At 54.4% G+C, this 25,730-nt stretch overlaps 10 protein-coding genes across 10 annotated transcripts; 6 read left to right on the forward strand and 4 right to left on the reverse strand.

Annotated features, from left to right (window-relative positions):
- Window positions 1-3,117: 3,117 nt before the first annotated feature.
- On the forward strand, window positions 3,118-4,260 carry PG997_014268 (uncharacterized protein; the record flags this gene model as incomplete). Its single annotated transcript, XM_066818582.1, has 2 exons — window positions 3,118-3,309; window positions 3,706-4,260. The coding sequence occupies 2 exons, from the start codon at window positions 3,118-3,120 to the stop codon at window positions 4,258-4,260; spliced, it is 747 nt and encodes a 248-aa protein (XP_066660770.1).
- A 1,174-nt stretch (window positions 4,261-5,434) lies between these two features.
- PG997_014269 (uncharacterized protein) lies at window positions 5,435-6,618 on the forward strand (the record flags this gene model as incomplete). Its single annotated transcript, XM_066818583.1, has 2 exons — window positions 5,435-6,457; window positions 6,499-6,618. The coding sequence occupies 2 exons, from the start codon at window positions 5,435-5,437 to the stop codon at window positions 6,616-6,618; spliced, it is 1,143 nt and encodes a 380-aa protein (XP_066660771.1).
- Window positions 6,619-7,774: 1,156 nt separating this feature from the next.
- PG997_014270 (MED7-member of RNA polymerase II transcriptional regulation mediator complex) lies at window positions 7,775-8,726 on the forward strand (the record flags this gene model as incomplete). Its single annotated transcript, XM_066818584.1, has 3 exons — window positions 7,775-8,134; window positions 8,158-8,265; window positions 8,349-8,726. 3 exons carry the CDS (start codon window positions 7,775-7,777, stop codon window positions 8,724-8,726), a joined length of 846 nt encoding a protein of 281 aa, XP_066660772.1.
- A 556-nt stretch (window positions 8,727-9,282) lies between these two features.
- On the reverse strand, window positions 9,283-9,453 carry PG997_014271 (uncharacterized protein; the record flags this gene model as incomplete). Its single annotated transcript, XM_066818585.1, has 1 exon — window positions 9,283-9,453. One exon carries the CDS (start codon window positions 9,451-9,453, stop codon window positions 9,283-9,285), a length of 171 nt encoding a protein of 56 aa, XP_066660773.1.
- Window positions 9,454-10,302: 849 nt separating this feature from the next.
- On the forward strand, window positions 10,303-12,134 carry PG997_014272 (HET domain-containing protein; the record flags this gene model as incomplete). Its single annotated transcript, XM_066818586.1, has 2 exons — window positions 10,303-10,886; window positions 11,534-12,134. 2 exons carry the CDS (start codon window positions 10,303-10,305, stop codon window positions 12,132-12,134), a joined length of 1,185 nt encoding a protein of 394 aa, XP_066660774.1.
- Window positions 12,135-12,796: 662 nt separating this feature from the next.
- Window positions 12,797-14,613, forward strand: PG997_014273 (uncharacterized protein; the record flags this gene model as incomplete). Its single annotated transcript, XM_066818587.1, has 4 exons — window positions 12,797-12,948; window positions 13,006-13,624; window positions 13,701-13,729; window positions 13,827-14,613. The coding sequence occupies 4 exons, from the start codon at window positions 12,797-12,799 to the stop codon at window positions 14,611-14,613; spliced, it is 1,587 nt and encodes a 528-aa protein (XP_066660775.1).
- Window positions 14,614-14,879: 266 nt separating this feature from the next.
- On the reverse strand, window positions 14,880-15,561 carry PG997_014274 (uncharacterized protein; the record flags this gene model as incomplete). Its single annotated transcript, XM_066818588.1, has 3 exons — window positions 14,880-15,039; window positions 15,094-15,169; window positions 15,420-15,561. The coding sequence occupies 3 exons, from the start codon at window positions 15,559-15,561 to the stop codon at window positions 14,880-14,882; spliced, it is 378 nt and encodes a 125-aa protein (XP_066660776.1).
- Window positions 15,562-20,960: 5,399 nt separating this feature from the next.
- On the reverse strand, window positions 20,961-21,275 carry PG997_014275 (uncharacterized protein; the record flags this gene model as incomplete). Its single annotated transcript, XM_066818589.1, has 2 exons — window positions 20,961-21,053; window positions 21,135-21,275. 2 exons carry the CDS (start codon window positions 21,273-21,275, stop codon window positions 20,961-20,963), a joined length of 234 nt encoding a protein of 77 aa, XP_066660777.1.
- A 678-nt stretch (window positions 21,276-21,953) lies between these two features.
- On the forward strand, window positions 21,954-24,009 carry PG997_014276 (uncharacterized protein; the record flags this gene model as incomplete). Its single annotated transcript, XM_066818590.1, has 7 exons — window positions 21,954-22,175; window positions 22,271-22,428; window positions 22,489-22,999; window positions 23,063-23,436; window positions 23,497-23,518; window positions 23,598-23,702; window positions 23,782-24,009. The coding sequence occupies 7 exons, from the start codon at window positions 21,954-21,956 to the stop codon at window positions 24,007-24,009; spliced, it is 1,620 nt and encodes a 539-aa protein (XP_066660778.1).
- A 127-nt stretch (window positions 24,010-24,136) lies between these two features.
- On the reverse strand, window positions 24,137-25,061 carry PG997_014277 (uncharacterized protein; the record flags this gene model as incomplete). Its single annotated transcript, XM_066818591.1, has 3 exons — window positions 24,137-24,402; window positions 24,466-24,828; window positions 24,902-25,061. The coding sequence occupies 3 exons, from the start codon at window positions 25,059-25,061 to the stop codon at window positions 24,137-24,139; spliced, it is 789 nt and encodes a 262-aa protein (XP_066660779.1).
- Window positions 25,062-25,730: the final 669 nt, after the last annotated feature.

Raw genomic sequence — 25,730 nt, forward strand, 5'->3', positions numbered from 1 at the left:
TGAAGACCTACTTCAACTTGGACATGAGCTATAGTACGCCCAGTCGATGAGCAAACTGCTGCACATACGCAAATTCACGGCTGGCGTCGGCATGGAGTGTAGGATTGTGCAGACGAGTTGCTTGGACGTTGAAAAACACAGAGCGGCAAAAGCGCCTCCCATGAATGGGCGAGAACGGACATCACGTCAATCGGCCAACCACCTCCTTTACCTCGAAGCGACCCGTGCTGGATCTCCGATAGAACCAAACGAGCAGGCAAAAGGCCGAAGCGCGACGCCCAAAGAAAGGATGGGAGGGGAAATTCTTCAGCAATTGCGCGACTACCAACAACATACCTACATACATATGTGTCTAGATGTACATACATACTGCATGTATGTACCTAGTCCTCCGGGCGGGAAAGAAATGTCCGTCCTGGTCCCCTACCAACCATGCTTTGCCCACTTTCCGTCCAGTACCGGGATCAATAGAAGGGTGGAATGTGGCATGTGGTGTAGCATTTCGCTCGACACGTTCCGCGATGGATCGGATCCGTCCCGCTTCTGGAAAGAATCCCGCCTTTTTGACAAATTGACAGGCGGGGGCATCCCGCTTTTGTTGCCTGCACCCACTTGCCAGTACCGCGCACGACTCTCGTCTCGTGACCTTCAGTTCGGACGACAATGTACCCATGTATGTATATCGGGACTACATACCGCCTGCTTGCCAAGCAGAGTGTCTCACGACAATGAATGTTGAACGGGTTGCGCGCACGCGCGGCTGGCTGAATTCGCGCTTTAGTCGCGCGCTCCACAGGCAAAACCGAGAGGAGCAGCACAAAAAGATGTCTCACTCCAAACTGAGACATTGTGACATGCGCCCTTCCCAATTCGATGATTGACCTGCTGCTTGGCTAGGGCCCTGGAAGCTACTGCGGACTAAGTAACCTCATGTCAATCCTCATATCTCACCGGACGAGAAACGTTTGATTCTTTTCGCTACTGGTGGCAGGATAGGCTAAAGTTGGTCCTAACAACTTGAAACATCGGACACTGACCAAGGCCTCGAGTTTCATACTACGGCCGGTCGGCCGACTTCGAATGTTTGACAATTGGCCTTGTCGTGCACCAACCTAAGACCGAAGCTGCTCACTAAGTGCGTCGCCCACTGGGAAGCACTGTGCATCAGCCACCAACTGCTCCAGAAATAGACAAAGTCCACGGAGCCTACCCCACTAAACCCCAAGAATCACAGTGTTTGCTTACTGTGTTACTTCCCAGCTATTTCTGGCATCTGATCAATCAGATGGAAGAGAGTTAGGCAAACGACTTGGGCCAACTAACCAAGTCGTGAAGCTTGGCCCTGAACGATCCCGCATGATCCCTGCCGCCTGATCGTATTAACTGCTGAACCTGTGACGCATTAAGCGTCTGGCCTCGACTTCGGCGAGATGAATCGGATCGTGCCAGTTTGCCAACCTTCTCTCTTTTCTATCGCAAGTATTCATTCCTCGTTGCAACCACCTCAAGCGTTTGGATGTGCCACTTGCCCGGTCAATAGTGAGATGACCAGCTGCTCGAGGAACCGACATTGACGAGGTCAATTGATTGATGGATTTGGATTGAGCGCGCGTCCGCCCGACGACGTCCTTCTCCATCTTAACCGCGCATCTTAAGGACAGGCATCTTGATGCGTCATCATCCTCCTTCGTCTTCTTCAAGGCACACTCTCAACTCCCACCCCGCCGTTGCGCCTCGACCTTCTGTTTCCAGCCATCTGCGTGCGCATGGGTACACCTCGCCGCATTTCCAAATCCGCATCCAGTCCCGCCATCATCGCCTCACTTCGCTAGAGACTGATAGGCTTCCAGACTAAACCTTACGAACCTTACTGCCAGACCTACCGCATCCCACGCCTCACCATCCACACCTTGATCATTCACCGACAGGTGTCAGGTGTTTAGGTGTCAACGCAGCCGTAGCTAGCTGTCTGCAAATCTGCGGCGTGTGCTGCATGAATGAACCATTGACGGGCTTGGCGGGCCTCGGCACACGCGACCTCCATCTCTGAATCGCGGTTCCCCCTCCCCCTTTGGCCGTTCTTACGTCTTGTGGCTGCCATCTGTATCTGGGGTAGCAGCGGCCAGCTGGCGCTGCAGACCGGGGTATCTTTCAGGCCATCAAGCCTCGCGGGTATTGGAACGGCTCCTCCGCCGGCGGACAACAATCCTGGAAGACACGACACGCTGTCGCTTCTGTCCAAGGTGTAGCGCAGGGCATCATTGAAACCCCTGCGCGTGACGACCCTGCCTGACATTGCCTCGGCGCGCGCCTGTTCGCTCCATCTGAGCTGGCCGTTTTTCAACCTCGGCTTGGCTCTCAGCCTGCCACTTCGGTAGGTGCAGGACCTGACCTCCGACGAATCCGAAACTCCGATGAAGAGAGCTTTTGCTGCGATTCATCACGGGTCCAGTGCATAGGCCCTTGTCGCTATCAGGGTTACTGCCACGGTTTCTTGTCACTGCGCATCGCAACAACGGTTCGCAGCCATTCGGTTGCATACCCAACGCAGAAGGGAATACGACCTCCCTCACCCAATATCCATCAAGATTTACAACTCATTGACGTCTACGCCAGGGGTCATTGACGTGCTACGTCGTTTCGCTTGGTGCCGGCTTCTACTTCCGCCTGAGGACCAAGTCGAGATCGTGCGCCATGACAAATTCAAGACCTTCATCGCCGTCGCCGGCCCATTCTGCCAAAACTGATGATGCTACCACGCAACAAGGAAGCCATGGCGCTGCCCAACTTGCCTCACCACATCTTGTATCGAGTAGCGATACCTTGGGAGCAAGTGCTCCAAGTTCCTATACTTCGAGACAATCTCCACCACCTTCAGCAGGTCGCGCAATGGGCGATCTGGGTCATTCTAGCAGGCCACTTGTAGCGATCTCTGCGACCGACCGAGGTTCTACCAGGGACATGCGGACTGGAACAGGGCAAATCGCCGCGACCTCGCCGACGACTTGCTCGGTTCACGTCAATGCATGTGGCTTAGTTGCGCCCTCAGCAGCAGATGCGCATGCTAAACCAGCCGCCGCAGCGGGTAATACCAAGGCCGATGTGCCGACGACTGCCATGTCCAGGGCAACGACACCACCACCACCGTCGGCTATAACGTCGGTGGAGAACCCGGCGGCGGGCAGACGGAAAAGCATCAGTGGCAGCAGCAGTAACAGCAGCATGCTCGAGCTGGATAGTCTGCCCAACGAAGTACTTATGCATGTACTGAGCTTTCTTGACGTGTGCGATTTGCTGGCACTCTCGAGGGTAAGTTGTTGGTTCTTGTCTCTTTTTCTTTCAGTGTGGCTGCGCCCTGTGACGTGGTCAATTTATCCTCAAGCCCCCCTATTCGAGTTTTCCAAGGTTCGAGCCATTCCCACCTCTCCTGCTCTCCATTACTCTGCCCGCCCTCTTGCATGCGAGAAGTTGTGCAACCTTGAGGAAGATGTCCGCGACTGTTGTGTCACCATAATCTGCCCGGGTCCAATCTTGTCGATGCGCTCTAGGATACCCCTGGATATGACCTAGACGCACTCGTGCTGCTCCTTGATCGTCGCCTTCGCCGCCTTCTTTCTTCTGGCACCCATGTTGCCCACGTGCACGTTTCGTCCCTGCTTCTGTGCGTTTCAGGTAATACCATCGAATACTAACTCATGACGGTAGACTAATCGCCACTTGCGCGCTCTGTCGGTCCACCCGCTGTTGCATATGCTCCGCCTACGCCGGGCTCGTGCCTCTCTCCCTCCGCTGCTGTTCTCGCCCTCACGCCCGACGCTGCGCGACCTCATCGCCAAGCACATCTTCCTGACGCACACGACGCAGATCTCGCGGCGCCTGGCACGCAACCTGGTGGCGATCCGTCTCTCGCGCCGATTACCCCTCAGGCCGACGGCCGAGACGCTGGTGCAGCGCGGCGTGCTCCCCGGCGAGTGCGTGCCTGGGGCCACCCAGTCCCGGGAGGGTAGCGGCGCGGTCGTGGTGGCTCCTGGGCTCGTGGCGAAGAAGCGGGCCGTGGAGCGCGAACGGCTTAAAGACGGACTCCGGCGCTGGGTCGGCGGCGTCTGGACGGGCGAGGTGCGGGAACGGGCTGAGGGGGTTCGGAAGTGGGAGGAGAAGGCTGGAGTTGGAAGGGTGTGGCGGCTGAAGAGGTTTTGGGAGAGGCTTGGGGGAAGGCGGCGGGGGAGAACCAGGTGCGTGTGGCATAGTGCGACACGGTAGGAGGTTTAGGAGATTGGTTCAACTTAAGGTAGGGAAACATTACGGGGGACTACAACATGTCCGTCTCGCTGGTGGGTTTTGGGAATGATGTGTATGAGATGAGATGAGGGGAGGGGTTTCTTGAGATTTTACAGGGGTTCTCACGAGCCGGGTTTTCAAGGGGCGTTACTGCATTTTGGAGGACAAGTATGTTACGGGTTTTTGGAAGGAAGGAAGGAAGGATTTCACGGTATTTGGGATTGAGGGTTGGGACTGTTTGTGCTGGTACACATATGGGCGTCCCCTCGATTAAGCGGCTGGATTGGCATGGGGTAATGATGTATAATATGATAGCTATATGTACGGAGCGCACATGATATGATGTTTGATCCTGATGGCAAGCGAGCAGCACAACCTGCATGTCTCACCTCATACCGGATCGGGTCGTTGATTTGGGAGGTGTAGAAATATGTCACAAGCCTTGCACGTTTTCTGCGTGACTTGGTTATGGGAAATGTGGCTACATCTATATATTGACATAATTTCTAGAAGGAATACGAGATTCGGTGTTGCATCTTTCATCTGCCGAGATCTAGAAGCTTTGGAGGAGATTTGGAGATTTGATGGAGGGGCAGCGACAGGCAGTTGTCATTTGGTTGTTATTGCCCGCTAATTGGCTGGACCCCACAGCGCTGCAGCTGGCCCGTTGGCAGAAGATGGGACCCCACTGGGGAAGAGCTGGGCACAGCTGAGCAGCACTGAGCAGCTGGCTAGCAGTCTTAGCACGCCCCTAGCCTGCTCCAAGCCGGAGATTCAGCGTCACTGGCTCAGCTGTCAAAACTGACATCAGCTCATTGACGCCATACCGCCCCCTGCTCCTGTTTTTATGGGAATTGAACCACCTCCATAGCAACCGAGCACCGACGATCAACAAGTCAAAAAGACGATCGTGTCGCAGCGACAGCCGACGGGGGACCGTCCTCTACTCCTGCCTTCTGTTCTGCCAATTTTGAGAACAAGCCAAACTAAGCAAATCAATTACGATCGACCGAACGAAACCGACCCTTAACCTACCTTCGTTTTCCTCCAATCTCCGACTGTACATACGACAGGCCAGGTCCACGCAGAAACCCCTGCTACACACACACACAATACAATACAGTACATACCAGACAGGAAAAGCAGCCCGTCAATCATGTCGGACGCCCGCGCCCTCCTGCGTGCCCATCGCGCCGCCAACCGCATCGAGCACCCCCATGCCGCCTACAGCGACGCCGGGAAGCTGCTGTGCAAGCTCTGCCACGAGGCCGTCAAATCAGAGTCCCTCTGGGACGGCCACGTACGGTCCCCGGCCCACCGACAGAAGCTGACCGCCCTTCAGTCACAACAACAACAACCACCCTCGTCCAGTAGACCCGCAGCGGCACCCACAACAGGCGCGGCCGGCGAGAGCCATTCTACTCCTGACAACACCCATTCCACCACGACGACGATCAACCACAAGAGAAAACATGGCGTCGACGAGGACGATATAGATATGGACGACGCTGCTGATGGCTTGAATGGCGAGGACGCCGCGAGGAAGAAGAAGAGCAGGACGGACGACGGGGAGGGAGAGGAACAACGCGCGGTGTCGACAGGGGCGGGAGAAGGGAGAAATACCAGCAACACGCCGCCCTCGCCGCTGACGAGGCGGACGTCGAACGCGCCGGAGAAGGGCGTCGAGATCGCGATACCGTCGCGGCCCGCTACGCCGCTGCTCAACGGCCGCTCGCCCCAGAACTCGAGCTCGACGCCGAACACGTCTCACGGCGCTGATCCCACCTCTGCACCATCTACATCAGCTGCGGCTACTACGACTGCTACGAGCGGCCCTACTGCCGCCGCCGCGGGTGGAAAATCTGTCGACGAGGCCGAATGGGCCCTGTTCGAAGCCGAGATCGCCGACACCGCGGAGCCTACCCCGCCGCCGCCCTCGAGCCTGCCCAACCCCAGTGGTGCGTCTGGCGTCATCTCGGCGCCGGCTCTGACCGCGGACCAGATCGCGGCCAAGTCCCAGGAAGAGGAGAATGAGCGGCGCAAGCTGCGGTTCGACGCCGAGATTGCGGATGAGCGCGAGGACGCGACGCGGGCGCTCGAGGACGAGTTTGACGAGATGGAGGAGCTCGAGGCGCGGGTGCGGAGGCTCAAGGAGAAGCGCGAGGAGCTGAGGCGGGGAGTATGGCGAATCTGCGGGCGGCTGCTACTGACGGTGGGAAGACCAAGACGAAGGCGGCTGGTAAGGAGAATAAGGGTGTAGCTGAGGACACCGAGGAAGATGACGAAGATGAGGAAGAGGATGAGGAGGATTTTGATGATGGGTTCCGGTTTCGGGTTTGAAGAAGGGGCTCGTAAGGGGATGGGGGGATATGAACAGAGAGAAGAAAAGAAGAAAGAAGAAGAGAGAGCGGGTTATTGTTTTATTATTCTTGCATCACGTTTCGGCGTTGGGCATCGTCAAAACACTTCGGTTCCATCTGGTGAGAGACGGGTACTGTTGGTGTTGGGCTTTTGTACAGATAGGAGAGAGGAAGAGCAAGACTTAGAGAGAGAGAGAGAGAGCGAGCTATTGTATAGGATGAACAAAAGAGGGTTTTTGACTGAGGTTGATGGTGTGTTCTGTATTGCGATTCTGTTGGTGCTTATTGCTGCTGTTGCTGGCGTATATATCTCTCAGTGAGGTGAGCTTACTGGTTTACTTGAATTAGGTTGGGCGTTGGGGGAAATTCCAACTTTTATGCCTTGAGATGTTCGGAATACAAGCCGATGTTCCTTTCGTGGGATATATACGAGACGCTCCCTGATCCATATGAGATTTGATGACCTGGGCACTGTATTACTTTGTTATGCGATGTCACCCTGGAGTAAGTAGCCCAGTCGTTTCGACAGCTGCAGTGCCTGCATACATTATTATGCATGGGTCAAGCAGTAGCAATTACCATTTCATTAAGATTCTGCCTGCAGGCTCTCAACCTAAGCCTATGGGTGCCTTTTGCAAGATCCAACCCCCCTTTTCATCCGATGCTAATCATGACCCGACTGGGAGGTGCGGTTGAAGTTGAAATAAGGTCGAGAAGCCCCCAACCTTTCCCCACGGCGGGCGCTAGCCACTACGAACTGTGCCTGGCGTCCGTGCATTCCCTTCTTTTTTACAGTTCGGTCAACGAACTGCCCAGAACTGCCTGCTGCTCGCCCTGGCTGCATCCTCTTCTCAGCCTTTCAGCCTCGCATCCGTCATAATTTGGTGGCATGCCGACTTATTCGCCTTGAGGTCCAAACATATTGGCTCAATTGCGATCGTTCCCTTTTGGAGAAGCGATGCATCACCATCAACACAGATTCTACAACACTTCTTTACCGTAATTGAGACGCCTTAACTCTTACGATTTTGACTCCGATCGACAGACTTAACCTTCTCTCCGAAACCGAACTGCACACTTACCAATAACCACCCACCACGACCACCACTTCCGACCACATCATCCTACCTACCACGATGGCCGACCCGAACGAGGCCCAGGAAATGCAGGACCTGGACCAGATCACCTCGACCTGGCCGCGCCCCCCGCCCTTCTACAAAAACTTCACCGCCGACAACCTCGCCCGCCTCGCGGACCTGAAGCGCGAGCGCGCCGAGACGTCGAACCCGCCCTCCAACCCCGACGCCGGCACCAACAACAACAAAGACGATATACTTTCCCAGCGGCTGACGGGCCTGCCCGCGAACCTGCGCAACCTCCAACCCCCGCTCCCGCCCGACGAGGGCGCGTGGCGCATCTTCGGCGACCCGTACCGCCTCGTGCAGCCCCTACCTAAACTCGAGGAGGGGGCGAGATTCGGCCCGTGGTGGCAAATGGTGGGCTATTGGCGGACGGGGAGCGCGATGACAAGCATTTCGATCGCGCGACGGTGCTGAAGCGGATTGCTAAGAGTTTGCTGCTGAACTTCCTGGAGCTCGTGGGGATCTTGGGGCAGAATGCCATGGACGTGAGTCTTGCCTTCCCTTCTCGTTTTCGTGTCTTGCTATTCTCATGAACGTATCTAATATGCGAGGAAACGAAAATATCTAGGCCTCCGAAAAGGTCAAGGACATCCGCGACCTCTTCTACAACTTCCACCACCTCATCAACGAGTACCGCCCGCACCAGGCGCGCGAGTCCCTGATCGCGACGATGCAGGCGCAGCTCGACCGGCTGCGGGCCGAGACGACGGCGATCCGCGACAGCAAGGAGAAGGTGGAGCGCATGCTGGAGGGTCTTGGTAGTCTCAAGATCGACCAGGAAGAAGTTGCGGCGGCGGCGGCGGCGGCCACGACTACTACTACTGACAAGAGTGGTGCTGCTGGCCGCGGCATGGGCGAGCTCGAGGACGAGATGTGGGGAGTCTTGTCGAGCCTGCTGTCTAGGGGACGGCGGCGGGGATTGGAAACGGGAACGACGATCCGATGAGGATGTGGTCTCGGGGGCTGTTATACGACCACGTTGCTTCTCGGTTGTCATGCAGCATGTGCGGACTGTCGTTCGTACGCCAGACTGGGTCGTGGAGGAGGGTAGTAGAGAACGAGGAGGAGGTTTTGGTTTGCTATTCTTGTGTTTGGAGGCTTAACCCATGGTGACTTGCATTGCGAGGGCGTTTATATGGACATAAGAATGGTTCCATTTGGTTTTGGTTTTCATAGATCGTAGCACCCGGGAATGGATGGGCTACGCGACGCGAGACAGCACAGCACAAGGGAAATGGATGAGGTTTTGGTTATTGTTAATCAAATGTTTCTTGGTGAGCTGCTGTTACAGTCTGGTATCTATCTCGTCCTGCTCGATGGAGCGGTTCTCTCGTTCTTGACGTCAATTCGTATGCTTTCTTCCCGACCGTAGGTAGCTTCCGAGAGCTACCTGGTCAATCGTGTATATCTCCCAAAGCCGCCATGCCTGCTCTTGGTGGTGCCTTCTCTCAGGCCGTGCCACCAATTCTTCCTCGTGTTGTTGTCGATGATGTTGCCCGCATCTACATGACGGTGCAGGGGATGGGGATGCAGCAGCACTCGTAGCCGTCGCACTCGATGCACTTGGTCTTTTCACCGGTGGGCTTGTTGACGATGCTCTCGATGGTGGACGAGGCGGCGCTGCCGGGGCCGTTGCGGTTGACGAGCGTCGCGTGGGAGGATCCGCAGGCCATGATGACGGTTGGTGTGGTGGTTGTTTGGATTGCTGACCGCCAAGTTAGAGATGGTAGTTCAATGGAGGTGGGGAGCGGGCTCAGGGGGTGTGTTTGTTGACGTACCAGTGAATGTATAGAGGGAGTAGAGCGAGTGGCTATTGACTGAATGTGAATTGGAGAAGGAGTTAGTTGAAAGAGTTTGGATCTGCAAAGAATAAGATCTATAAGAAAGAGATGTAGTAGTAGTAGAAAGCAGATCAAGCTGTCGGATTGCGAGCGACGCATTGCCATTTCAAGATTCAAGGCGATGCACAGCCCCCCGGAAAACGGGTTGTCGTCATCGCCTGTCCTGCAAGTGCCGGGTTGCTGTGTCAGGTGGGGCGCCTGCCAGTGGTTGGACTTGCTGACATGGAGGCTGGGGGGGAAGAAAGAACACTAAAACCGCCAGAGGCCTCGGTAGCGCTGAGTGTCGTTCTGCCAGTCAGATTGGCGACGACTACGTCTTCCGGGTTTACACCGCCGCGACAAGCTTGCAGTGTTTCATATTGCAATCATGTCTTGCGATCATGTCTTTTTCTTTTTATCTATTTGCGTGTCATTTCCTTGGGAGATTCGTGAGGTCAATGGTAGGAGACCCGCGGTGAAGTCTTCCTTTTCATCAATCATGCAACGTCAATCTGGACATTGATGCTGCCTCGATTGGGGGCCATGAGGAGCCTCCTTTGCGATTGGCTCTCGCTAAAGCTGGGCAGTGCATCAATCAGGTCTCCAATGCCCGACTTCTAGAACTCCGGTCTCAGCAACAGAGTTACCTCATACCTGCCCTGCATCTTTCACCATTCGCCTTTCTGGTTGCGACTCAACAACATGCGACTTCTTCATACCCAGGATCTAACGTTGAAGGAATTCGTCGGGCGTTGGCCTGACTATGCCATTTTGTCGCACACATGGGAGGATGACGAGGTTCTCTTTGCTGATATCGCCAATCTCGAGCATGCCAGGTCCAAGGCTGGATTTCGAAAAATACAGGAAGCTTGCCGAGCTGCAGCTGACGATGGTTTGAAATGGATCTGGATCGATACCTGTTGCATCGACAAGAGCTCCTCGGCCGAGCTAAGTGAGGCTCTGAACTCCATGTTCCATTGGTATGAGGGCTCCGATATCTGCTACGCCTACATATCCGACATGCTACCAGGAGACGATCTATCGGACGGCTTGAAAAGGTCTCGCTGGGTCACCAGAGGATGGACACTGCAAGAGCTGATCGCCCCTAAGAAGATACGGTTCTTCGACCGAGATTGGTACCGGAGGTCTGGGGATGGCGGCATTTGTGACTTCACTGGGATCGACCCCGACGTGCTTTACGGTCGGCGCCCTCTCTCGAGCGTGCCCATCTCTCGCCGCATGTCTTGGGCTGCATCGCGCATGACGACGAGAATCGAGGACAGGGCGTATTCTCTGTTGGGTATTTTCGGCGTGAACATGTCAATGCTATATGGCGAAGGAGCCAGAGCGTTCATTCGGCTGCAACATGAGATTATCAAAACCACCAATGATCTTAGTATCTTCGCTTGGCACCCCAGGGAACACGCAATCCCCTTGGTCCAACGATGGACTGGAGCATCCCACGCCGGGATTGGATTATTAGCACCTGAGCCTGACAATTTCCTCTATAGCCAGCCGATGGAGCGAATCCTCGATTCTGTCTTTGAAGGCGAGTTTTCTGTAACCAACAGTGGCATCAAGATTACGAATAGGTTAGAGATGTACACCGACTCCGTGCAAGCCAAGCGGTTATATTTCCTAGGTATCGGATACAGGACTTTGGATCAATCCAGAACAATGGAGCTGGGTATAGATTTATTACAATGCGGGCCCAACATGTTTGCAAGGTTCCCACGCGAAGTACTGCCCATCCGTCCATACAGGGGCCAGCACGCGAGGCAAGTGAGCTATTTTCTAATACTTGTACCTGCTTGCGGCACACAACGTTCCGGCAGGACCCTAGAAGAGCCGCACTCCCTGAGCGACGGACTAACGAGGCATCACAAGAAGGATGATGTATTGCGAATGCGTTATTGATTGACCAAACATACAGCAATATCATATCAAACTTGCAACCGATGCCTCCCGCTTTTGAACCCATCTACAGTGTGGCTGAGCCGGGGCTGCTCAGAACCCAAGGTGTACGAAAAGGTGCCTTTATATTCCAGTTCGTTGGCCGGTTCAGCACCTTCTTTTCCTTCGATGGGATCGAAGCTCAGCCGCGCACACACTACGACCGTGCCAATCGCCTCTTCTTCACACTCGAGCGCCCGAGGTTCGTAGGCCAGCTCCGACTGCCCCGGTCCTCCATCTACCCTGACCTGGAACCGACCTCGATAATCTGCGGGCTCAGCGACGACTTGCAACCTTGGTGCTGGATCGGAACGGACGCGCAGGCGCGCCTCTGGCCCGCCGGATTGATGAGCTGGATCATACCCACAGTCGCTATGAGAAATAATGGCAGTGCCACTAGGTCTTGCGCCACGCTACGGGCGCACAATCCATCTGCTGGCTGGCTGGACATCGAGGTCAGGGTGTCTATTGAGCCCAGTACGTTTCCCGACATTGACGGCGGGCTCGAGGTGCAGGTCCATGTAGTACATGTTGATGTATCCGTACCTGGGGATACGACTGGGACTCAGATCGTGGGATGATTTTGAAGTGGAAAACTGCCCCCCGGCAAATGATACCTTGAGCGAAGCGAATTGAGGAGGCTAGGAGGGGAAAAGGCTTTGAATGTCCCCAATCGTGTATTATTGATGCGCATAGATAGATGGACGTTGGTCATGATTTTTGACGGAGCTGCCTACTCTCTAGTTGGCCTATGTCTATTCCACCTAGCATTGCGACCACGAACCTGATGCGCAACTTGGAAACCTGGAGAGGTGAGAGAAGTGTCACGCCAAAATCCTCTCAAAGTGTTATTTCACATTACTTGGCAATTGAAACGAGACCAATTCGTATCGAATCAATGACCCATACTCAATGACTGTAAGTTGGACGTTGCCTATTTCTGGCTTTGCACGCATGGGGGCCGCTGATAAAACCCGCCGCTAAGCGGACTGCGAGCAACCAATTTCCCCTGGTCATGGCGCCATTGCGCTTTTATTCTCAGGGGCCGCACGCCCATCCGCCCGTCCGCCTACCCACATCCCCGCATGTTCGTGGAACGAACACGCAACAGACAGACTAGAAAGAAGAGAGCCATTCGCTTTCCAGGTAGGTATATGATAGAAGCTAGAGTAACTCTTTTGCGTTAGATTTGATTCTTTTCCGCTTTCATATTTCTGTTGTTTTGTTCCTTCCAACCAGGGGAATGTCTGACCTGTCGCCCGTCGGCGCCATCAAGAGAGTCGCCGTGATTGGCGCCGGGCCCGCGGGCGCCATCACCATTGATGCTCTAGCGCAGGAGAAGGCCTTTGATGCTATCCGGGTATTTGAGCGCAGGGAAGCGCCCGGAGGATGCTGGTAATAAACTCCAACACATCGAGTCTAGATGCACTTCGCTGACTAGTCATGCTCCAGGCTGAGCGACGACGCGCCGCCGCCAGTGCTCTCGGACTTCGAGAGCCTGGCTAATCGGACCGCGGATGCGCCTCTGGATGATATCCCCGCGTTTGCTGACGCGGCTGAACAGAAGGAGCAGCAGCCGGTGCGGGCGGCGAGGTCGAAGCGCCATCGCTGGACCGAGCCGCACATCTACCCCTACCTCGAGACTAACGTCTCGGACGTCGCGATGCAGTTCAGCGGCGAAGCCATCGCGGCGGAGCGGAGCGCGCGCTCTGTCGCGCTGCACGGCGCCGACGCGCCGTTTCGGCCCTGGGATGTGCTGAGGCGATACGTCGAAGGGCTGGTGCGGCGGCATGATGCCGACCCAGCCGTGGGCTTTTCGTACAACACGACGGTGGAGCGGGTCGAGAAAGTCGGTGCCGAGTGGAAGGTCACGCTACGGAAAGCAGTCGATGGAGACGGAGAGGAGGATGAATGGTGGGTTGAGTGGTTCGATGCCGTCGTTGTCGCGAGCGGGCATTACTCGGTCCCGTACATCCCCGCGATCGAGGGGCTCGAGGAGATGCAGAGGGCACGGCCGGGGAGTGTGCTGCATAGCAAGCATTACCGTGGGCGCGACTCGTATCGGGATAAGGTAGGACCACGTTCCTCATTTCTGTCATCGACTATTTAGGAAAACGGAATGCTGATGAGATGGGTTGGTGCGACAGAATGTGGTTGTGGTTGGGGCTTCGGTTTCGTAAGTGTACCCCTACCCCTGACGTCTAAGTCACTTTCAAGTGCGCAACATAGAAGAAGATTGGACTGACTAAAGGTCAATGCGATGCGATGTGCAGTGCAGCAGACATCGCCTTCGACCTGGCCGAAGTGGCAGCCTCGACGCACGCCGTCATCATCGGCCACACCATGAACCGGTACTTCGGCGACGGCGCCTTCAACCACCCGCGCATCCACAAGTGCCCCTCCATCAAGCGCGTCACGGTACCGCCTACTACTACGGCCGCGAAAGCACAAGTAGAGCTCGTCGACGGCACCGTCATCCCGGACGTCGACCACATCATCTTCGGCACGGGCTTCAGCTGGACCCTCCCCTTCTTCGCCCCCTCACCCACTTCGTCTTCGGGCAAAGAGGAGGCGGGTCCGGTACCGACGGTGCGCAACAACCGCGTCCCCGACCTCTGGCAGCACGTCGTCTGGCGCCACGACCCGACCCTGCTCTTCGTCGGCGCCGTGGGCGCCGGCCTCACCTTCAAGATCTTCGAGTGGCACGCCGTGCTCGCGGCGCGGCTGCTCGCGGACCGGCTGAGCGGGCCCCTGCCCTCGAGCGAGGAGATGCGGCAGTGGGAGGTCGACCGCATCGCGGCCCGCGGGGACGGGGCCGGGTTCACGCTCGTGTACCCGGAGTTCGAGGAGTACTTTGAGACGCTGCGGGCGCTGGCTGGAGAGGGGGCGCCGGGGGTGGGCAGGAAGCTGCCGCGGTTTGATCAGGCTTGGTTTGCGGCGTTTATGGAGGGGCATGAGTTGAGGAAGCGGATGTGGGAGAGAATTAATGCGGAGGCGGTGGCGAAGGAGCAGCAGGATAAGGATGGGCGGGGTCGGCATGCTGGGGATGCTCGCTTGTGAGAAGAGATCAATGGAGCGCAGAGACATAGATTCATGATGTTGGAGCGGGGTATATGGTATTGATGAGATCATTCTGATTGAAATGTACGAAAGAGACAGATAGACAATGCCGTTAGAAGAGACAGACAGAAGAGAGAGCCCTCCCGCCCAATGCAGTTCCTACCCAATTCAGTAGCGCGATATGCCGGACCGGAAACCTACTCATGCATATGCAAGCCCGCATCCCTCGACTTCCCATCCTGCCATTCTACGTCTGCGAACACCCCTTATGCCATGAAAGCCTTCAGCGTGGCCGGGTTCATGATGCCGTCCTCGGTCATGCGGCCCTTCTCGGTGACCTTGCCGTTGACCTGCTCGAAGCGCGCCAGCGTCGGGACGTTGTTGACGTTCCACTTGGTGCGGAAGACGTTGGTGCGCTCCCTCCATCTGGGGAAGTAATTAGTATAGACTCATCCAGTTTGAGAAACGGAGTGGACGTACTCTGGCCTCTGTCCGACCTCGACGATGGCCACTGTAGGCGCATCATCCGCGGAGAAGGCGGCCTCGATGTGAGGCACTGCACGTAGGTCAGCCATGCTCACTAGGAAACCATCTTTGAATTGAAGCGCCAGAAACGTAGATACGCCTCCGTTATACCGTGGTTGAAATACGCCCAGAGCACTTGAATTGGGTTGGTCGGCCACAACTATCGAGAAAACACCGCGACGCGACAAGCAAGTCGCCATCCTTTACTACTGCATCGACAACCATATGCACACAAGCAGCTCATATATCGAGGTAGATGGTGGTATCAGCCAAAGACTTACACGAGGCTCGGACGTCGGGACACCATGACTCGCCGGTGGCGGGGTCCTTGGAAGCGATGAAGAGGAGGAAGACCGGTTTCGGCGAGTCGAAGGTCAGAGCCTCTGGCGACTCGGGCAGATTGAAGCTCTTGAGGATGGGCATCTTGTTTCCTTGTTTCGTAACTATGTTTTGAGCTTTTGTAGGTTCGGCGGTGTTGATTGTTGGAGTCGTCAAGGTGTTGATGGCCCGGAGTTGAGGAGTGTGCGTATGTCTGGATACACCGCCGCCGGAGGAGGGAGGAAAAGTGGACTAAAGAGCAGAACGGACGAGAAGTTTCTCGCGATTTCCTTCCTCCACTTGCTCAGCTGTTCGGGAGAAAACGAATGATGAGGGCGACGATGCATTTCCTCCTCCCCAACGAAGAAGACGGGAGAAAGCACCCAGTATTTATGCTGCTACCCACGATCAAGCATGGACTAGAGAAAACGAGTGCCGTTTGTCTCGTCGTTTGTGCGTAACACCCGATTGCTTCTTGCACTCTAGCCAAGACAGAATGACAGGCCACCATGCGCTTTCTGCCCACTCGTTAGAGTAGATTTAATGTATCTGCGATTGCACTGCTTGATCTCCCATTGGCTGCCCAAGCTCCCCAGGAATGGCACCTTCTAAATGCAGTAACAATTGGGATGCCAATTCGGGAGAAGCATTGAGTCGGGTGGGAGTGGGGATTGATTGGCAATTGGAGGATCTGCCCAGATTGCTGGCGGCATGTGGCAGCGTGGTGCAGCAAAAGAACTTAACCTAGCATGTGGTGTTGTCCCTAGAAAAGCCCCCCAAAACCCCTAGCACCTAGGGGTCCCCTGCCACGGGGCCCCTGTTTTCGGCGGGTTGCGACGCCGCAATTGGAAGGGAAATAAAAACCCTCGACAGGGCTTGTGACCAACCAACTGCAGCACCATTGCCATTTTCGATGATAGGTGGCCTTTCGCATCTGCTGGTAATCTAGGCATTTCTCGGCGTATTAGTAAACATGAGAATATATGCAGGGTTGATTAAATATGCCTCCTTTGTTGTGTGTGCATATCTGCTGCGAGGGGCAAGCAATCAAGCAAGCAAGAACCTGCCATCCTCAATCGCCCGCCGCGCTCTTTTGGCCGCCCGCGAGCGAGGCAAAAGTAGTTTTGCTTTCTGCATCTTCAAACCCTCATTAACAATCTGGTCATCTAAATCAAATTAGCAGTGTTGTTGGCACCAAAAAGTGCATCGACTCCATCTGACCATGCCAACTCGTGTCCAATCAACGCCGCATCGAGTGGAACACTTCAACCAAGACATTGCCGTTCGTAATGCTTCGGCCCTTGCGATGACGCCGCTGCTGCAAGAATTCGAGAATATTTGCTCTGGTCCAACGGACGGTGTAAAGTGTAGCACGCCTGCGCCATCCTCACCAAGATCCGCCGCTTGATGTCAGTGTCCGACATCATCAACGGCCAGACTCCGGATCTGGGCGTTCCACTATCGGACGAAATCAACGTCAGCCGTTGTGGGCCGGTCGTGAGAAGGGACACGACGTTGGCGTCTGCTCTGCGCCGCAGGACCGCAGGACGTGGGCATGTTCCTACTGTTATATAATTAAGCTTGAAGACACAGATCCAATAGCCAGATACGCCACCATTGCTAACCTACCCTGCCGCGATATAACACGATGGCTTCCCTGTTGCATAAAGTTCCAGGATGAATGAATGCCCTCTCCGCCAGACGCGGAACATGTATGCTTTTAGCGGTGAATATACGAGCCAAACTAGATGCGCCTCGCAAAGTTCCGCCCCCATTGGCGCTCCTGAAGGTTACTGGTAGCAATGATATCCAAGAGAAACTCAAACCTTTCCTTCACTCCTAGCCCTAGGAAACGGTTAAACCTTTAGCACAAGAATTATAGCTAAACGAGCGCATATACTTCAACTGGCGCTTGGAGCTAGTGGCGGTACTAACAACTTTGCTCCTGGCGAGGGAAGATTGTAATGCGTCACTATTCCTGGCTTGATTGACCATGATGTCGTAGAACTTGTTGTCTTCCACGCTGTTCAAGTTCCGGGTAAACAGTCCATAGTAGAAACGTGCATCATCTGTCAATGAATGTTGGGCAGAACTAGGGTCTGAGTAGTTCGGATCTACCTTTACACGGACTCTGGAAGGATTGGTACATTTCATCATCGACTGATGTGCTACTGATGTTTCTTTAGACTTGATATCCGAAGAGAATATAGACAAAAGCGAGAAACTGGCAGTATTATGCCCGGTCTAACATCGTGGTTGATTCGCATTCTCTTTGGTAATTGGCCATCAGGCAGATAGGCTTTGTGAAAGCCCACCCCCTATTGACTTTTCTGAAGTTTGGAATGCCCACAATGCACATAATAAACCTTCGTTGATTCTTAAGCCACTTCGTCCCTGTCTTGGTTCAAAGAGTAAACAGGCCTCTCTGACAGCCGCTCACCCTCCCAGTCCCAATTTCCAGACATCTGTTCCAACCGGAGTGGTGTAACGGGTAACATTGAGGTCTTGCGCATAACTGTTAAAACGTATTGCTCTCTAAGGGGAGCCGCAGGAGCTTCGAAAACTCATCAACGGCAAGTCCGGTGCGATAAAACAGGCTAACTTCGACGACGGTTGGCGGAAGGATGGCTGGTTCGACCAGCTGATCGGAGAGAGAGCTTCAAGGAGGTGTAAGAGGAAGAGGAAGAGGTCAAAGCCAAGGGAGGAGCCCACAGGCACAAACCTGGACGGAAAGGGGTGCAGGGAAGGGGCGCAGGGGAGGCCAACCACAGTAGTAGACTTCGCTAGTCCACAACAATATACACCAAAAGACTTGACTCAAAATAGATGCAGTTTAACCTCATACCTAGAAGGGGCAGCTCTGGGTTTGAGTCCCAGCTCCGGTATCCCTTTTTATTGCTTTCCTGTGTTTCTTTTCCATTCTTTTTAATCCCACAATCTGCCCAATATAATCTGCATATATCACTGATCTTGCGGTGAAATAGCTCACGCTGCCTCTACAGCGTGATCCCATTCCTCTGTGCGTCAAGTATTCTGTATAGAAGTTACCACACTCTTTTGGGGGAATGCAATGATGCTTAATGACCAACGAGGACGTGCTAATTCTCTGTGCGGATGCTATTAGAACAATGCTACACATGCTGGTGGCCACGTGGCGATGGAAAGCCACGCTGCCTATAAAGCAACAAAGCCTACGATCCCGTCGCCCAGACTACGTTGCCCCTTCCCCAATAGCGCACTTATCTTCTGTAGTAGCGGTATATGGGCTATCCCATGACTCCCAGGACACCCTCGCTCTCTCCATGAATTCGGCCAATCCTCATTGAGAGTGTCTGACCTGCTGGGTTGAACCAAAGAGGGGCTTCGAGAGTGGTGGTTATTGGCGTAACGTTGGCCGCGCTAATTCTTCCGGAGCCGGAGAACCGGCGCTGGGGATGAGAAGGCCTGCGATAGAATTTATTTTAACTACATTGGCGATGACAAGAGTGACGTCTATGATGTGATGGTCACATCCTGGAGCACAATCGTTGCAACTAGCCGGTAACGTAAAAAGTCGCCGGCTGGGCAGAACCGTGCACTGGTTCTTGCGCAACTGCTGGTCGAAGTGACAAGGAATTAGGCATGTAAGTCCATTCCATTTTGAAGGAATAGAAAAAAATGTATGTCGTGAGGAGCATGACATCCGTACTCAGGCGATACGTTCACTACAAGCCGCCTTCACGTTGATCCTGCCCCAGCCCGTTCTTGTTTTTGAAAGCTGTCCCCGACAGAGGCGCCTGTATGGACGTGGGCTATATAAAGGTGCCTTGCAAGAAAAGTAGCGTAGTCCAGAAAATGCGGAGGTCGGTCGCTTGGCCGAATGGTAGTGCCAGACACCCAATGAACTGTGTGGTCTTGGCGGAGAATTTGCCCCCTAGCCCCTAGCCCCTTAGCGCATGATGCATACCCAATCACAGCTTGAAATCAAACCACCGTCAACTGCACCAGGAGCAGCATTCGAATCTCTCAAGGGATGCAGAATAGGGCAATTATACTCACCGTATACGAGCATAATCAGTCTTCTCGCGACGTGGACATCTCACACGATACTGTCACCTCGAAACAGCAATTTTAAACATGGCGCATCCTCACAGCATCTCAAATGATACTCTTTTTCGTTGATCCATGTATGATATATCACAAGCTCCGCGTGCTCCATAGGTCCAAGTGAGGTATCCGGAACTGACCTAAATACAATAGCTTGAGTAGCAATTAGGAACCCAGCACAATATACTTCTATGTTTTGCGCACACCCGAACCGGCACTCGCTTTCTGTGAGACCAACACCAACAATGTCATTGTCCAGCTCTAAGCAATGATAATCATCATTAGGTCTATACTGTTGAGATAATGGCCACCTTTCAGCCTTTTGATAACCTGAGCTGCATCTACCCTTATCCAGAAGAAAACAGAACCTTCGTCTCCCCTTTACCCAGTGTATATCTAAATCTTCAACGTCATCTCCAGCTTGAAGTCCGATGGAATGCTTCAGCCTCCCATTGCGTCCACTGATACCGGAAGTTGTTAGTGTGGTTGGCATATATAAGAAGGTTACCATTGAACTTGGAACTTCGAGGCGTCTGAGCTGGTCTAGTTTGTTGGTCGAGTGCAAGGAAACTGGCAAACGCTACACTCACCAGGAGTTCGTCGCCGAGGTGCTGATCCTGTCGCACGCGACGACAATCAAGGCCAAGTACCAGACAATGCTGTACGTGGGGCATGTGTCGCCTACCTGTACGATTATCGATGTCGATCAGCCGTTCATCCAAACGGGCGACGGCGCCACGGTCTCGTTTCGTTCTGCACAGAAGCCCAAACAGCTCATGCACGGGGACCAGTTGCTAAACCACTAGGGCCGGACCAAGTGGCTTAGTATTGCCAAAGCAATGGGTTACAATACCAAGGGGCCGTTCGTGGCAATGATCGTTGACAAGAGCGAGCAGTAAGGGGGGTTGAGCAGAGCGGCGGGGTGACATCTAGGCAGGTCTCGGTTGGGGCTTGAAGTGCCCAGGACCAAGTAGATCGTCAAGCCGCTGTGGGTGTGACTCAACACAACCACTTACCCCAACGACGGCGAGCGAGGGCGACCAGAAGAATGACGAGGAAGGGGAATGCAGCGGGTGTAGCATCTGCGCAGGTTTCTGTTGGGGCTTGAATTGGCCATGACCGAGGGCCGTATACTGGTACATACGGATATTTCCATGTCAGTGGAGACCGGTACAGGAGGACCTCGTTCTGAGGATGGTGGTAGCGAGAGCAGGCGGTACACTTCGGCTGCGTTACGAGGGTACTTCAGCCCATGCAAGCAAGACATCTCTCTCGTAGCCTCTTAGTTTACCAGTTGCCTCCCAAGCCTCAAGAAATCATGACAGCAACAACGACCATGGGTGGCGTAGCTAGTTATTCTTGCATGCGGTCCTGCTTCGCTAACTAGCTACGCCATCCATGGTCGATATTGTGCGAAGCTATGTGTCTTGTCCTTTGAGCACGTGGAATTCGCCTGAATTAGAAGAAGCGAGGGTCAATGCCACGCCCGCGAGCCCGGGAACATCTTCGGGCTGTTATCGTCGGCGCAATCAAGACCAACATCTTCACCATCAGGCTTGCGCTCCGAGCCCACGCGAAAGGACCTAACGTACTGGCACACCAGAAGCGAAGGTGAGTCGTGCCTTGGGGTTCCTGGGGCTTTTGCCTAGAGCCGGGTTGGCGGCATCGTGGGCGGCGCCACAGATACTGAGGGGTGCGGTAACATGTCGAGCACTATCCGGTTTGCCACTCATGTATTCTCTCGTTTTCTCGTGAACACAGTTGCTAAGAGCCGTGTTGTCGCGGGTGAGGTGCCGGATCCCTGGTGCTGCCGCGCTCCTATTGGCTGGCAGGCTTTGACGTGATATTGCACCATACTGACGCTGCTCAGATAGCGGGGGTCACGCATCCCGGATGGGTTGCAACAGCCCAAAACGAGGGACAAGGATATTTATGGAGAATATGATCACGGAATCGGCTTCAAGAACGCGTCTTATGCTGAATTCGCCTGAATACTGAACAGTTTCGCTTGGATCGATTGGCCGAACCCTGTTCGTCGAATGGCATCATCACGGTCTTAATCCACTCATTCGGGTCCAAGGCTGCCCTCGTTTAATAAAACCTGCATATCCATCAAGATAAGAGAGTCGGAATGGGAATAGACCATTGGCCTCGGTTTTTTCTTTTGGTGTGGTTATCCCACGCCCCTGCGGGATAAAGAACATGATAATCCTTGACGCCATGGTGCATGAGAAGCCGGGTTTTGATGTAGCACCCAAGAAGAGACTGGCGACGTATAAGACCATGAGGCCATACCTCCCTCCATAGCTACCTGGTGTCTCTCTTGAACTGCTTGTCTCTTGTCAATTGGATTGCGCCCGTGACCTGCTGCTGTGCTACCGACCTTGATCCCCGACGAACCCTGCGCCGCGATGGCAGACGACCACAAGACCCCGCGGAGTGTGAACTCCAATAAGGAAACCGATTCCGCCAGCGACAAGATGCCCCTCTCAGCTCGGTTGGGAAACGCGGATGCTTTTGCAGGAGGAGGTGATATCCGATTCTACGAGCCCATACCCGAATATGAAGGCTATCATCGATACGATCCGAAGGAGACATGGTCGCCACAAGAAGAGAAACGGTTGGTTAGAAAGGTAAGCTTTCCATTGCTTTGCTTTTTCATTGTATCCCAAGTCAATCTTGAGAAGGCAATGCTGTCCCTTTCGCCAGCTCTCTGACACTATGACAGCTCGACTACAAAATCTGCTCCTGGGCCTGTCTCATGTTTTTCGCGCTGCAATTGGATCGAGGCAACATCCAACAAGCTCTATCAGATGGAATGTTGAAAGACCTGGGGCTGTCGACCAACCAATACAATACGGGCATGACAATCTTCTACCTCTGCTTGTGAGTATACCTACTTGTGTTTCTTCTCTTATATGTAAGCCATTAGCTAACACCATATAGCCTTTGTGCAGAGCTTCCATCCCAAATGATCTCGAAGAAACTCGGCCCCGACGTCTGGATCCCGATCCAGATGACCTCGTGGAGCATCGTCGCATGCTGCCAGAGCCGCCTGTGCGGCGAATCCTCCTTCTATGCGACGCGCGCCCTGCTGGGCCTGATCGAGGGCGGCTTCATCCCCGACGTGATACTGTACCTGAGCTACTTCTACAAGTCGCGGGAGCTTCCCTTGCGGCTCAGCTTCTTCTGGGCAGCTTACATCTCTACCAACATCGTCTCGGCCTTCCTCGCGTACGGCATCCTCCGGCTCCGCTTCGTCACCGGTTGGGCCGGCTGGCGGTGGCTGTTTGCGCTCGAGGGCGGGTTGACGGCGGCTATTGGGATACTGTCGTGGTTCTATCTCCCGCCTTCGCCGACGGAGACGGCTAGTTGGTTCAGGGGCAAGGATGGCTGGTTCTCAGAGCGGGAGGAGACGATTATGGTTAATCGTGTCCTGAGAGACGACCCAGGAAAGGTAAGGCTTATCCTACCGCTAGATTGATCACTAGGATATTGGTTCGCTAACAGACTGGCTCAGGGTGGCATGCACAACCGTCAAGGCCTGACCCTGAAGCTGCTCTGGGAAGCCCTAACTGACTACGATCTCTGGCCGATCTACATCTACGGGCTGGTCTGGAACATCCCGTCGACGCCCATCACGGCCTACCTGACCATCAACCTGAAGACGCTGGGCTTCGACACGTTCCAGACGAACCTGCTCACCGTTCCTGCCTACTTCCTGTTCCTGGCCCAGGTCGTCTTCTGGACGTGGGTCTCGGAGCGCATCAACAACCGCTTCTTCTGCGTGCTGGTGACGCAGATCTGGTTCCTGCCAATGGCCATTGCGCTGGAGGTCTTGCCGGCAACTGCAAGTCCGTGGTCCTGGTATACGTTGAGTATACTCATGATTGGGTAAGTCTTCACTTGTACCCTCCTGCCTCGGCGATCATCTGCTAACAATGAATTGCACAGTCACCCCTACACACACGCTATTGTAAGTCGAGCGTCAACACCCTCTTCATGTCTTTGGGACCAGGAAGGTCCGTCTGTGACACACGCTAACTCTGCACCAGTTGGTCGCTCTTACGTCACGCAATGCGGGCACCGTACGTACCCGGACGATCGGGAGCGCCATCTACAACATGTGCGTCCAAGCCGGAAATATCATCGGGTCAAATGTGAGTTCATTTTGCCCCGCCCAATCCATAGGTACCCTCCTACTATGCATGCAAGTTGCTTACCAGATACCGCTGTTAGATCTACCGAGACGCGGACCGCCCCTTGTACCGAACGGGTAACAAGGTACTATTGGGGCTCATATCGTTCAACATCGTCTGGGCGGTGGGGATGAAGTTCTTCTACATCTGGAGGAACAAGAGCAAGGAAAAGGTATGGTCGGCCATGTCGCGAGAGGAAAAGGATCATTATTTGAATACCACCAAAGACGAGGGCAACAAGAGGCTGGACTTCAGGTTCGCCCACTAAAAGCGGAAGTGCTGCGTCGAAAGTCCGTCAAAGATAAACCATCTACTCAAATCTATCTATACAAGGCGCTAGAAGAACCTGAAGATGAAAGATTTAATCCCGCACAGAGGCATTTCTTCCGCCCGCCTCATCGTCGCCACAGGTTCAAGCTGGCATAGACTCCGGCACCGAGGGTAGAGAATATGCCCATCCACATCAAACCCAGCATCCCGAACGCCTTGGCTGCTGTTGCATCGGCAGCTGCAGCATCGTTGACCTTGGGGAAGGGCTCCTCTGGAACTGGCTTGTCCAAGAATTTGCATAGAGGATCCCAGCCTTCCTTCAGAGACATGACCAGCAACTGCTCTTTGGGGACCACAGACTTGACCCAATCTTGGTAAGCTGGCAGGAACTCTGATGGTAGATTGGCAACGTTAGCACATCAATTTCACAATTATACCAGAGATCTCAACCCACCCGGGCCAAACGTATGATGATCATACGAATCCCCCATCAACAACCAAATCTGCCGCGCAAACTCTGACACCATGACGGGCATCCACCGCAGCCCCGGATGGATGCAGACCACCAGCGGTAGCCACCACCCCTCGATATGCCCAAACACCCCCTTGAGGCTCGGGTGCCACTTCTCCGGCTCCCGTGTGACGAGGACCACTTTCACGCCCGGGTGCAGCTCCAGCAGTTCCTCGAGGAACCATAGGCACGGCACGTCGGTGCAACCCACGAAGCCGCAAATGCCCTCGCGCACGAGCTTGAGGGTGCGCTCGCGGTCGCCGGCGCGGCGAGTCAGGCAGGCTTCGCCCCATTTTCTGCCGAAGTCTGGTTGATGGAAGTTCCAAGTCAGCTGTTATACTCGATGTCTGGTTCGGGGGTCGGTGTTTGGGTGATGTACCTCTCCCATTGGACACCATGTGCGATCCTCCGTGGGCGACCGGGCCGTCGAGTAGCCTCTCCAGAGCTAGCTGCATGGACGAGGTGCCCGTCCGGGGGAAGCCGGCTCCGATGACCTGGAGGCTCTTGGAGTAGTCGGGTTTCGATGGTACGCCACCCATTTTGACTTTCTCTCTGTGCCGCTTCCTGAAGGTTGATTGGGGAGTTGTGTACCAGACGGGCGCCATGGCGCAAAGATTTACCATTACCAACTCAAATCAGGAGATCCTTCAGGGGCAATACACGCTTTGGGTATAGCGGTCTACCCATAAAACTGGACAACAGGTGCCATTCCGGGTATAGTTGTATACTGTGCCGCACACCTGAGGCTTGGAAGCAACCAATTGAGAAAGAGACTCAGTCATATATTGGGCAAATTGCAACATCACATGCTTGGCACCCGAAATTTCATTGTAATCTGCGCCTCTCCGAGTGTTGTTTCGCATTGCAAGAGTCTCCCCGAGAGACCGCACCTATACGCAATTTTTGGCACCAGTAGTATTAAGCTTAGACATAGCCCGTGTCTCAAACAGCTGGTCGGATTGTTTCAACCTAAGCACGTGAGGATAGGCAAAAGTCTGTCAAGTCCGTGGTGAAGCCGCCGTACAAGCCCATAATACATCTTTTAGCTTCGTCCGATAATCGAATGTATCCCGCATAGACCAACCGACCCGCGCCGTATTGCGGATACTCAAATCGGCCCGGCGCTAACTGTAAAGCAACGACATCACAAATAGTTGTGGAGAAGTAACACTCCATTGTGTAGCAATGATTCCAAACAACGGCTGCAG

The sequence above is a fragment of the Apiospora hydei genome (genome assembly GCF_038363865.1).
Source record: "Apiospora hydei strain CBS 114990 chromosome Unknown utg000010l_segment0_segment0, whole genome shotgun sequence".
Lineage (NCBI taxonomy): Eukaryota > Fungi > Ascomycota > Sordariomycetes > Amphisphaeriales > Apiosporaceae > Apiospora > Apiospora hydei.